Source organism: Pristiophorus japonicus, chromosome 6, assembly GCF_044704955.1.
Source record: "Pristiophorus japonicus isolate sPriJap1 chromosome 6, sPriJap1.hap1, whole genome shotgun sequence".
Classification (NCBI taxonomy): domain Eukaryota; kingdom Metazoa; phylum Chordata; class Chondrichthyes; family Pristiophoridae; genus Pristiophorus; species Pristiophorus japonicus.
The window spans coordinates 125,465,805-125,477,377 of NC_091982.1; the positions used below are offsets into that span (position 1 = coordinate 125,465,805).

Genomic DNA, 11,573 nt, shown 5'->3' on the forward strand with positions numbered 1-11,573 from the left:
AAGCATTTATTGCCCATCCCTAATTGCCCCTTGAGAAGGTGGTGGTGAGCCACCTTCTTGAACCGCTGCAGTCCGTGTGGTGAAGATGCTTCCACAGTGCTGTTAGGGAGGGAGTTCCAGGACTTTGACCCAGCGATGATAAAGGAACGGCCGATATATTTCCAAGTCAGGATGGTGTGTGACTTGGAAGGGAACTTGGAGGTGGTGGTGTTCCGATGCGCCTGCTGCCCTTGTCCTTCTCGGTGGTAGAGGTCGCGGGTTTGGGAGGTGCTGCTGAAGAAGCCTTGGCGAGTTGCTGGTACTTGGTGAGTTGCTGGTTGCTTGTAGATGGTACACACTGCAGCCACGGTGCGCCGGTGGTGGAGGGAGGGAATGTTGAAGGTGATGGATGGGGTGCCAATCGAGCGGCTGCTTTGTCCTGTATGGTGTCGAGATTCTTGAGTGTTGTTGGAGCTGCACCCATCCAGGCAAGTGACTTGTGCCTTGTAGATGGTGGAAAGGCTTTGGGGAGTCAGGAGATGAGACACTCGCTGCAGAATACCCAGCCTCTGACCTGCTTTTGTTGCCACAGTATTTATGTGGTTGGTCCAGTTAGGTTTCTGGTCAATGTGAATTAAAATGTGCAGTGATCCCAATACCGAACCCTAAGTATTAGCCTCACTCTGATATAACTGCTGTAAGAAATACTTCTTGTGTCCTACCTGTCAGTCAATTTCTTGTCCATTGCCAGCATTTACCCTGAATCCCACAGCCCTGAGGTTAATTAATAGCCTTTCAGAAGCTGAGGCCCACAGGTCAGGGGGCTGTCAGTTTATTCAGCAAATAAACTGAAATGTAGGCAATAAGGAGTTAATAGTGGCACGGGATGGAAATGTGCTGGCTTGAGTTTCTGTCGGGACTGTTTCAATGGCAGCTGGTTCAGTGTAACCTGGGGGGGCAGGCTTTGTTGTCTGTAACCGAGGTCCATCACCCAGAGTCTGTGGTGAAGAGGCCTGTATAATAGGTCACCATGGTAACATTACAAATAAAGAGGAAGAATGAGGCTCTAAGTGGAGCAAGTGCCTCCTTACTCAGCTTTCTTGAAGACTTGGGGACCAACGTTTCCCTTTAGCACAGGGCCAGTTCGCACTGTCGGCTGGCACGAATGATCTACCCGCGTGGATTTGCCGCCCGGGTTCCACCGGCGAAACGTGGTTTGAGCCGAGCCCCGTGATTAGCGCACGGGGCGCATGCACGGCGGTGACATCATCGGCGCGCTACCGCCCCCTTATCGCCCCGCGCCCACACCGTTGCACCCCGCGAGAAGGAAATATGCGCAGTGCGAGAAGCCACGGTGGCTGTGGCATCCCGGCCGCCCTTACGGAGGAGGTGCCGCTGCAGCGGCCACCATCTTCTTTGTGTCGGCTGGCTTTTCAGCTGGCCCGACAATGGCGGCTGCTGGTTCGGTCAGGCTGCCAACAGGCACGCCCTCTCGGGTACCGGGCCGCTGGCCCAGCCAACACCCTCCCTGGTGGCCCAGTGGGCCCCACTGAATGAGTTGATGAGATCATAGCCTCCCTTGTCTTTAAGAGAAGAGGAGGGACATTGTGACGTGTCGCCATGACATGACACGTCATCGACGTGCTGACATCATTGGGCCTCGAGCCGGCTCGGCCATTCAATATGCTTATGGCTGATCTTCAACCTCAACTCCACTTTCCCGCCCGATCCCCATAACCCTTGATTCCCCTTCAGTCCAAAAGTCTGTCTAACTCAGCCTTGAATAGACTTTACGATTCAGCATCCACAGCCCTCTGGGGTAGAGAATTCCAAAGGTTCACCACCCTCTGAATGAAGAAATTTCTCCTCATCTCAGTCCTAAATGGCTGACCCCTTGTCCTGAGATTGTGACCCCTGGTTCTGGACTCCCCAGCCCGGGGAAACATCCTCCCTATCAATCGCTCTCAGAATCTTGTATGTTTCAATGAGATCACCTCGCATTCTTCTAAACTCCAAAGAGTATAGGCCCAATCAATTCAATTTCTCCTCATAGGACAACCTTCTCATCCCAGGGATCAATCTAGTGAACCTTTGTTGCACCACCTCTAATGCATGTATGTCCTTTCTCAGATAAGACCAAAACTGTGCGCAGTATTCCAGGTGTGGTCTCTCCAAGGCCCTGTACAATTGTAGCAAGACTTCCTTACTCTTATACTCCACCCCCTTGCAATAAAGGACAACATGCCATTTGCCTTCCTTATTGCTTGCTGTACCTGCATACTCGCTTTCTGTGTTTCCTGTACGAGGACACCCACATCTCTCTCAACACCAACATTTAAACGTTTCTCACCATTTAAAAAATATTCTGTTTTTCTATTCTTCCTTCCAAAGTGAATAATCTCATATTTCCCCACATTATACTCCATCTGCCACCTTACTGCCCACTCACTCAGTCTATCTATATCCCTTTGCAGACGCTTTGTGTTCTCCTCACAGCTCACTGTCTCACCTAGCTTTGTATCATCAGCGAACCTAGATACATTACACTCGGACCCTTAATCTAAGTCATTAATATAGATTGTATATAGCTGAGGCCCCAGCACTGATCCCTGTGGCACCCCACTAGTTACAGCCTGAAAATGAAGCATTTATCTGCTTTCTGTTTTCTGTCCATTAACAAATCCTCTATCTATGCTAATATATTACGGCAAACCCATGAGTCCTTATCGTGTGTAGCAAGTAGCAACCTTTTATGTGACACCTTATCGAATGCCTTTTGGAAATCCAATCCCCTTTATCTACCCTGCAACTTACATCCTCAAAAACCTCTAATAAATTTGTTGAACATGAGTTCCCTATCATAAAACCATGTTGACTCTGCCTAACCATATTTTGATTTTCAAACTGCCCTGATACCACTTCCTTAACAATGGATTCCAGTATTTTCTTGATGTTGATTGAGGGATAAATATTGGCCAGGATACCAGGGAGAACTCCCCTGCTGTTCTTTGAAATAGTGCCATGGGATTTTTTACTTCCCCTGAGAGGGCAGACGGGGCCTCGGTTTAGAAACATAAAAAATGGGTGCTGGAGCCGGCCATTCGGCCCTTCGAGCCTGCAACACCATTCAATATGATTATGGCTGATCATGCAACTTCAGTACCCCACTCCTGCCTTTTCTCCAGAACCTCTGATCCTTTTAGCCGTAAGGGCCACATCTAACTCACTTTTGAATATATCCAACGAAATGGACTCAACAACTTTCTGTGGTAGAGAATTCCACAGGTTCACCATTCTCTGAGTGAAGATGTTTCTCCTCATCTCGGTCCTAAATGGCTTACCCCTTATCCTTAGATTATGTCCCCTGGTTCTGGACTTCCCCAACATCGGGAACATTCTTCCTGCATCTAACCTGTCTAAACCCGTCAGAATTTTATATGCTTCTCTGAGATCCCCTCTCATTCTTCTAAATTCCAATGAATATAAGCCTAGTCGATCCAGTCTTTCTTCATATGTCAGTCCTGCCATCCCGGGAATCAGTCAGGTGAACCTTCGCTGCACTCCCTCAATAGCAAAAATGTCCTTCCTCAGATTAGGAGACCAAAACTGCACACAATACTCAATGTGTGGTCTCACCAAGGCCCTGTGCAACTGCAGTAAGACCTCCCTGCTCCTATACTCAAATCCTCTCACTATGAAGGCCAACATGCCATTTGCTTTCTTTACCGCCTGCTGTACTTACATGCCTACTTTCAATGACTGATGAACATGACACCCGGGTCTCGTTGCACTTCCCCTTTTACTAATCTGTCACCATTCAGATAATAAACTGCCTTCCTGTTTTGCCACCAAAGTGGAAAACCTCACATTTATCCACATTATACTGCATCTGCCATGCATTTGCCCACTCACCTAACCTGTCCAAGTCACCCTGCAGCCTCTTAGCATCCTCCTCACAGCTCACACTGTCACCCAGCTTAGTGTCATCTGAAAACTTGGAGATATTACATTCAATTCCTTTGTCTAAATCATTAATATATATTACAAATAGCTGGGGTCCCACCACTGAACCTTGTGGTCGCCCACTAGTCACTGCCTCCCATTTTGAAAAGGACCCGTTTATTCCCACTCTTTGCTTCCTGTCTGCCAACCAGTTCTCTATCCACGTCAATACATTACCCCCAATACCATGTGGGCAAATGCGTGGCAGATGAAGTATAATGTGGATAAATGTGAGGTTATCCACTTTGGTGGTAAAAACAGAGAGACAGACTATTATCTGAATGGTGACAGATTAGGAAGGGGAAAGGTGCAGCGAGACCTGGGTGTCATGGTACATCAGTCATTGAAGGTTGGCATGCAGGTACAGCAGGCGGTTAAGAAAGCAAATGGCATGTTGGCCTTCATAGCGAGGGGATTTGAGTACAGGGGCAGGGAGGTGTTGCTACAGTTGTATAGGGCCTTGGTGAGGCCACACCTGGAGTATTGTGTACAGTTTTGGTCTCCTAACTTGAGGAAGGACGTTCTTGCTATTGAGGGAGTGCAGCGAAGATTCACCAGACTGATTCCCGGGATGGTGGGACTGACCTATCAAGAAAGACTGGATCAACTGGACTTGTATTCACTGGAGTTCAGAAGAGTGAGAGGGGACCTCATAGAAACGTTTAAAATTCTGACGGGTTTGGACAGGTTGGATGCAGGAAGAATGTTCCCAATGTTGGGGAAGTCCAGAACCAGGGGTCACAGTCTAAGGATAAGGGGTAAGCCATTTAGGGCGAGATGAGGAGAAACTTCTTCACCCAGAGAGTGGTGAACCTGTGGAATTCTCTACCACAGAAAGTAGTTGAGGCCAATTCACTAAATATATTCAAAAGTGAGTTAGATGAAGTCCTTACTACTCGGGGGATCAAGGGGTATGGCGAGAAAGCAGGAAGGGGGTACTGAAGTTTCATGTTCAGCCATGAACTCATTGAATGGCGGTGCAGGCTAGAAGGGCTGAATGGCCTGCTCCTGCACCTATTTTCTATGTTTCTATGTGCTTTAATTTTGCACAGTAATCTCTTGTGTGGGACCTTGTCAAAAACCTTTTGAAAGTCCAAATACACCACATCCACTGGTTCTCCCTTATCCACCCTACCACTTACATACTTAAACAATTCTAGAAGATTTGTCAAGCATGATTTCCCTTTCATAAATCCATGCTCAATTGGACCGATCCTGTCATTGCTTTCCAAATGCGCTGCTATTACATCTTTAATAATTGATTCCAGCATTTTCTCCACCACCGATGTCAGGCTAACCGGTCTATAATTCCCTGTTTTCTCTGTCCCTCCTTTTTTAAAAAGTGGGGTTACATTAGCTACCCTCCAATCCATAGGATCCAGAGTCCATGAAATGTTGGAAAATGACCACCAATGCACCTACAATTTTAAGGTCACTTCCTTAAGTACTCTGGGATGCAGACTATCGGTCTTCAATCCCATCAATTTCCCTAACACCATTTCCTGACTAATAAGGATTTCCCTCAGTTCCCTCAGTTCCTCCTTCTCGCTAGACCCTCGGTCCCCGAGTATTTTCGGGAGCTTATTCGTGTCTTCCTTCGTGAAGACAGAACCGAAGTATTTGTTCAATTGGTCTGTCATTTCTTTGTTCCCCATTATGAATTCACCTGAATCCGACTGCAAGGGACCTAAGTCTTCACTAATCTTTTTCTCTTCACATATATATAGAAGCTTTTGCAGTCAGTTTTTATGTTCCCTGCAAGTTTACTCTCATACTCTATTTTCCCCATCCTAATTAAACCCTTAGTCCTCCTCTGCTGAATTCTAAATTTCTCCCAGTCCTCAGGTTTGCTGCTTTTTCTGGCCAATTTAACATCTCATCCGAAAGAAGGCATCTCCGACAGTGCAGCACTCTCTCAGCACTGCACTGGAGTGTCAACCTGTATTTTTGTGCTCAAGTCCCTGGAGTGGGACTTGAACCCACAACCTCCTGACTCAGAGATGAGAGTGCTGCTCACTGAGCAACAGCTGACCCAAGAATTAAGCAATTATGAAAAGAGACCAGAAAATATCTGAGATAAAAATGCTCAACTGGAGAAGAGCTAATTTCAGTGATTTAAGAAGGGATTGAAGATGGATGGATATTGACACTAAGGAATTAGAGATGGATGGAGACATATTGAGAGATTGGAGATGGAGGAATAGAAACACTGAGGGATTGGCGATGCAAGGATAGAGATACTGAGGGATTCGAGATGGAGGAATAGAGATACTGAGGGATTGGCGATGCAAGGATAGGGATACTGAGGGATTGGCGATGGAGGAATAGAGATACTCAGGGATTGGCGATGGAGGAATGGAGATACTGAGGGATTGGCGATGGAGGAATGGAGATACTGAGGGATTGGCAAAGGAGGAATAGAGATACTGAGGGATTGGCAATGGAGGAATAGAGATACTGAGGGATTGGCGATGCAAGGATAGAGATACTGAGGGGTTGGCAATGCAAAGATAGAGATACTGAGGGGTTGGCAATGCAAAGATAGAGATATTGAGGGATTGGCAATGGAGGAATAGAGATAATGAGGGGTTGGCGATGCAAGGATAGAGATATTGAGGGATTGGCGATGCAAGGATAGAGATATTGAGGGATTGGCGATGGAGGACTGGAGATACTGAGAGATTGGCGATGGAGGAATGGAGATACTAGGGGTTGGCGATGGAGGAATAGAGATACTGAGAGATTGGCAATGCAAGAATAGAGAGACTGAGGCAAAAGCAAAATGCTGCAGATGCTGGAAATCTGAAATAAAAACAGAAAATGCTGGAAATACTCAGCAGGTCAGGCAGCATCTGTGGAGAGAGAAACATAGTTAACGTGTCCTAACTTGCACCAAGTTCCGCTAACCCATCACCCCTGTCTTCGCCAACCTACATTGGCTCCCGGTTAAGCAACAACTCAATTTCAAAATTCTCATCCTTGTTTTCAAATCCCTCCATGGTCTCGCCCCTCCCTATCTCTGTATTCTCCTCCAGCCCCACAACCCTGAGATGTCTGCGCTCCTCTAATTCTGCCCTCCTGAGCATCCCTGATTATAATCGCTACACCATTGGTGGTTGTGTCTTCTGTTGACTGGGCCCCAAGCTCTGGAACTCCCTCCCTGAACCTCTCCGCCTCTCTACCTCTCTTTTCTCCTTCAAGACGCTCCTTAAAACCGACCTCTTTGACCAAGCCTGCGCTAATTTCTACTTTTGCGGTTTGGTGTCAAATTTTTATCGTATAACACTCCTGTAAAACACCTTTGGATGTTTCACTATGTCAATGGTGCTATATAAACACAAGGTGTTGTTGTTGTTGTTTCAGGTCGATGACCTTCTGTCAGAACGTCGCTGGTGCTGTGCTGTGCTGTGATGTGCTGGCACTGAAACAGACAAAGAAAGACTTGTATTTCTGTTGTTCCTTTCATGACCTCAGGATGCCCCCCCCCCAAAAAAAGCTTTACAGCCAATGAAGTACATTTGCTGCATAGTCACTGTTGTAAGGTCGGAAAAGCAACAGCCAATTTACACACAGCAAGCTCTCAAATGCAACAGTGTGATAATGAGCAGACCGTCTGTTTTAGAGATGCTGGTTGCAGGACAAATATTGGTCAGGACACCGGGGGGAACATAAGAAGAACATAAGAAATAGGAACAGGAGTAGGCCATACAGCCCCTCGAGCCTGCTCCGCCATTCAATACGATCACGGCTGATCTGATCATGAACTCAGCTCCACTTCCCCACCTGCTCCCCATAACCCCTTATTCCCTTATCATTTAAGAAACTGTCTATCTCTGTCTTAAATTTATTCAATGTCCCAGCTTCCACAGCTCTCTGAGGCAGCGAATTCCACAGATTTACAACCCTCTGAGAGAAGAAATTTCTCCTCATCTCAGTTTTAAATGGGCGACCCCTTATTCTAAGATTATGCCCCCTAGTTCTAGTCTTCTCGATCAGTGGGAACATCTTTTCTGCATCCACCTTGTCAAGCCCCCTCATAATCTAATAGATTTCGATAAGATCACCTCTCGTTCTGAATTCCAATGAGTCGAGACCAAACCTACTCAACCTTTCCTCATAAGTCAACCCCCTCATCTCCAGAATCAACCCAGTGAACCTTCTCTGAACTGCCTCCAAAGCAAGTATATCCTTTCGTAAATATGGAAACCAAAACTGCACGCAGTATTCCAGGTGTGGCCTCACCAATACACTGTATAACTGTAGCAAGACTTCCCTGCTTTTATATTCCATCCCCTTCGCAATAAAGACCAAGATTCCATTATACTTATAGAGTACAAAAGCAAGGAAGTTCTGATGAACCTTTATAAAACACTGCTCCGGCCTCAACTGGAGTATTGTGTCCAATTCTGGGCACCGCACTTTAGGAAGGATGTGAAGGCCTTAGAGAGGGTGCAGAAAAGATTTACGAGAATGGTTCCAGGGAAGAGGGACTTCAGTTACGTGGAGAGACTGGAGAAGCTGAGGATGTTCTCCTTGGAGCAGAGAAGGTTGAGAGGAGATTTGATCGAGGTGTTCAAAATCAAAGGGGTCTGGACAGAGTAGATAGAGAGAAACTGTTCCCATTGGCGGAAGGGTCGAGAACCAGAGGTCACAGATTTAAGGTGATTGACAGAAGAACCAAAGGCGACATGAGGGAAAACGTTTTTACGCAGCGAGTGGTTAGGATCTGGAATACACGGCCTGAGAGGGTGGTGGAGGCAGACTCAATCACGGCTTTCAAATGGGAATTGGATAAGTACCTGAAGGAAAAGAAATGCGCAGGGGTACGGGGGAAAGGGCGGGGGAGTGGGACTGGCTGAGGTGCTCCTGCAGAGAGCCGGCACGGGCTCGACAGGCCGAATGGACTCCTGTGCTGTAAAGTTGTTCTTTAAAAAATAGTGCCCTGGGACCATTTACATCCACCTGAGAGAGCAGATGGGGCCAGGGTTTAATATCTCATCTGAAAAATAGCACTTGCAACAGTGCAGCACTCCTCCAGCACTGAAGTGTCAAGCCTAGAGTTTGGAGCTCAAGTGGCAGGAGAGGGGCCGAAGCTGCAATCCTTCCCCGTGAGAACCGAGTCTCCGCTGACACAGGACATGTGGCCGGGACTGGTACTGTGTCGCGCTGCGAGCAGTACTCTGTAAAACTTGGCTCCTTCCAATCAACTTTTCTTCAATGCTTTTTTGAGGAGTGCAATTGCCCTCGGGTTTCTGGTGTTTCCCCGAGCTGCAAACTTCGAAGCAGCAGGCTGAGACTTTAACTGGCCGCAGCTGTGGTGTCAATCGGTGCCAGAGAGAGAGAGAGAGAGAGAGACAGACATAGAGAGCAGCTCCGCACCGACCCCGAGATACACGGAGCGGCGATGGGTGAGTGAGCGGGAGCGGGGCGCCGGGCAGCGAGCTGTGGGAGCGATGCACACTGTTGCTGAAGTGCCTTCCCGGGGAGCACGGCTCCGTGACTCGGGAAAGTGTATCCGCTGAGCGGCGGAGTTTGCAATTTGCGAGGCTCGGTGCCCCGGGTCTGAGTCACTGAAACCCTCTCTTTCCCACCCCCTCCCCCCCCCCCCACCCCCCCATGTCTCTTCCCCCCCCCCCATGTCTCTTTCCCCCCCCCCCCCGTGTCTCTTCCCCCCCCCCCCCGTGTCTCTTCCCCCCCCCCCCGTGTCTCTTCCCCCCCCCCCCGTGTCTCTTTCCCCCCCCCCCCCCCCGTGTCTCTTCCCCCCCCCCCCCCGTGTCTCTTCCCCCCCCCCGTGTCTCTTCCCCCCCCCCCCGTGTCTCTTCCCCCCCCCCCCCCCCCGTGTCTCTTCCCCCCCCCCCCCCCCCGTGTCTCTTCCCCCCCCCCCCCCCGTGTCTCTTCCCCCCCCCCCCCGTGTCTCTTCCCCCCCCCCCCGTGTCTCTTCCCCCACCCCCCCCCGTGTCTCTTCCCCCACCCCCCCCCGTGTCTCTTCCCCCACCCCCCCCGTGTCTCTTCCCCCCCCCCCGTGTCTCTTCCCCCCCCCCCCGTGTCTCTTCCCCCCCCCCCCCGTGTCTCTTCCCCCCCCCCCCGTGTCTCTTCCCCCCCCCCCCCGTGTCTCTTCCCCCCCCCCCCCGTGTCTCTTCCCCCCCCCCCCCCGTGTCTCTTCCCCCCCCCCCCGTGTCTCTTCCCCCCCCCCGTCCCCGTGTCTCTTCCCCCCCCCCCCGTGTCTCTTCCCCCCCCCCCCGTGTCTCTTCCCCCCCCCCCCGTGTCTCTTCCCCCCCCCCCCGTGTCTCTTCCCCCCCCCCCGTGTCTCTTCCCCCCCCCCCCCGTGTCTCTTCCCCCCCCCCCCGTGTCTCTTCCCCCCCCCCCCCGTGTCTCTTCCCCCCCCTTCCCCCCCGTGTCTCTTCCCCCCCCCCCCGTGTCTCTTCCCCCCCCCCGTGTCTCTTCCCCCCCCCCCCCGTGTCTCTTCCCCCCCCCCCTGTCTCTTCCCCCCCCCCCGTGTCTCTTCCCCCCCCCCCGTGTCTCTTCCCCCCCCCCCCGTGTCTCTTCCCCCCCCCCGTGTCTCTTCCCCCCCCGTGTCTCTTTTCCCCCCCCCCGTGTCTCTTCCCCCCCCCCCCGTGTCTCTTCCCCCCCCCCCGTGTCTCTTCCCCCCCCCCCCGTGTCTCTTCCCCCCCCCCCCCCGTGTCTCTTCCCCCCCCCCCCGTGTCTCTCCCCCCCCCCCGTGTCTCTTCCCCCCCCCCCCCCGTGTCTCTTTCCCCCCCCCACCCGTGTCTCTTCCCCCCCCCCGTGTCTCTCCCCCCCCGTGCTCTTCCCCCCCCCCGTGTCTCTTCCCCCCCCCCCCGTGTCTCTTCCCCCCCCCCCCGTGTCTCTTCCCCCCCCCGTGTCTCTTCCCCCCCCCCGTGTCTCTTCCCCCCCCCCCGTGTCTCTTCCCCCCCCCCCCGTGTCTCTTCCCCCCCCCCCGTGTCTCCTCCCCCCCCCCCGTGTCTCTTCCCCCCCCCCCGTGTCTCTTCCCCCCCCCGTGTCCTCCCCCCCCGTGTCTCTTCCCCCCCCCCCCCGTGTCTCTTCCCCCCCCCCCCCCGTGTCTCTTCCCCCCCCCCCCCGTGCTCTTCCCCCCCCCCCGTGTCTCTCCCCCCCCCCCGTGTCTCTTCCCCCCCCCCGTGTCTCTTGCCCCCCCGTGTCTCTTCCCCCCCCCCCCGTGTCTCTTCCCCCACCCCCCGTGTCTCTTCCCCCCCCCCCCGTGTCTCTTCCCCCCCCCCCCCGTGTCTCTTCCCCCCCCCCCCCGTGTCTCTTCCCCCCCCCCCCCCGTGTCTCTTCCCCCCCGTTTCCCCCCCGTGTCTCTTCCCCCCCACCCCGTGTCTCTTCCCCCCCCCCCCGTGTCTCTTCCCCCCCTTTTTCCCCCCCGTGTCTCTTCCCCCCCCCCCCCCCCGTGTCTCTTCCCCCCCCCCCCGTGTCTCTTCCCCCCCCCGTGTCTCTCCCCCGTGTCTCTTCCCCCCCCCCGTGTCTCTTCCCCCCCCCCCCCCGTGTCTCTCCCCCCCCCCCCCCCGTGTCTCTTCCCCCCCCCCCCCCCGTGTCCTCTTCCCCCCCCCCCCGTGTCT

General features: G+C 52.4%; 1 protein-coding gene across 1 annotated transcript in view; it reads left to right on the top strand.

Annotated features, from left to right (window-relative positions):
- Nucleotides 1–1,229: 1,229 nt before the first annotated feature.
- Nucleotides 1,230–11,573, top strand: part of glra4a (glycine receptor, alpha 4a) — a 284,892-nt gene continuing 274,548 nt past the window's right edge. Inside the window, exon 1 of the mRNA XM_070884005.1 lies at nucleotides 1,230–1,475. Within this exon, the coding sequence (XP_070740106.1) occupies nucleotides 1,230–1,475 (246 nt within the window). The remainder of the gene's footprint in view (nucleotides 1,476–11,573) is intronic.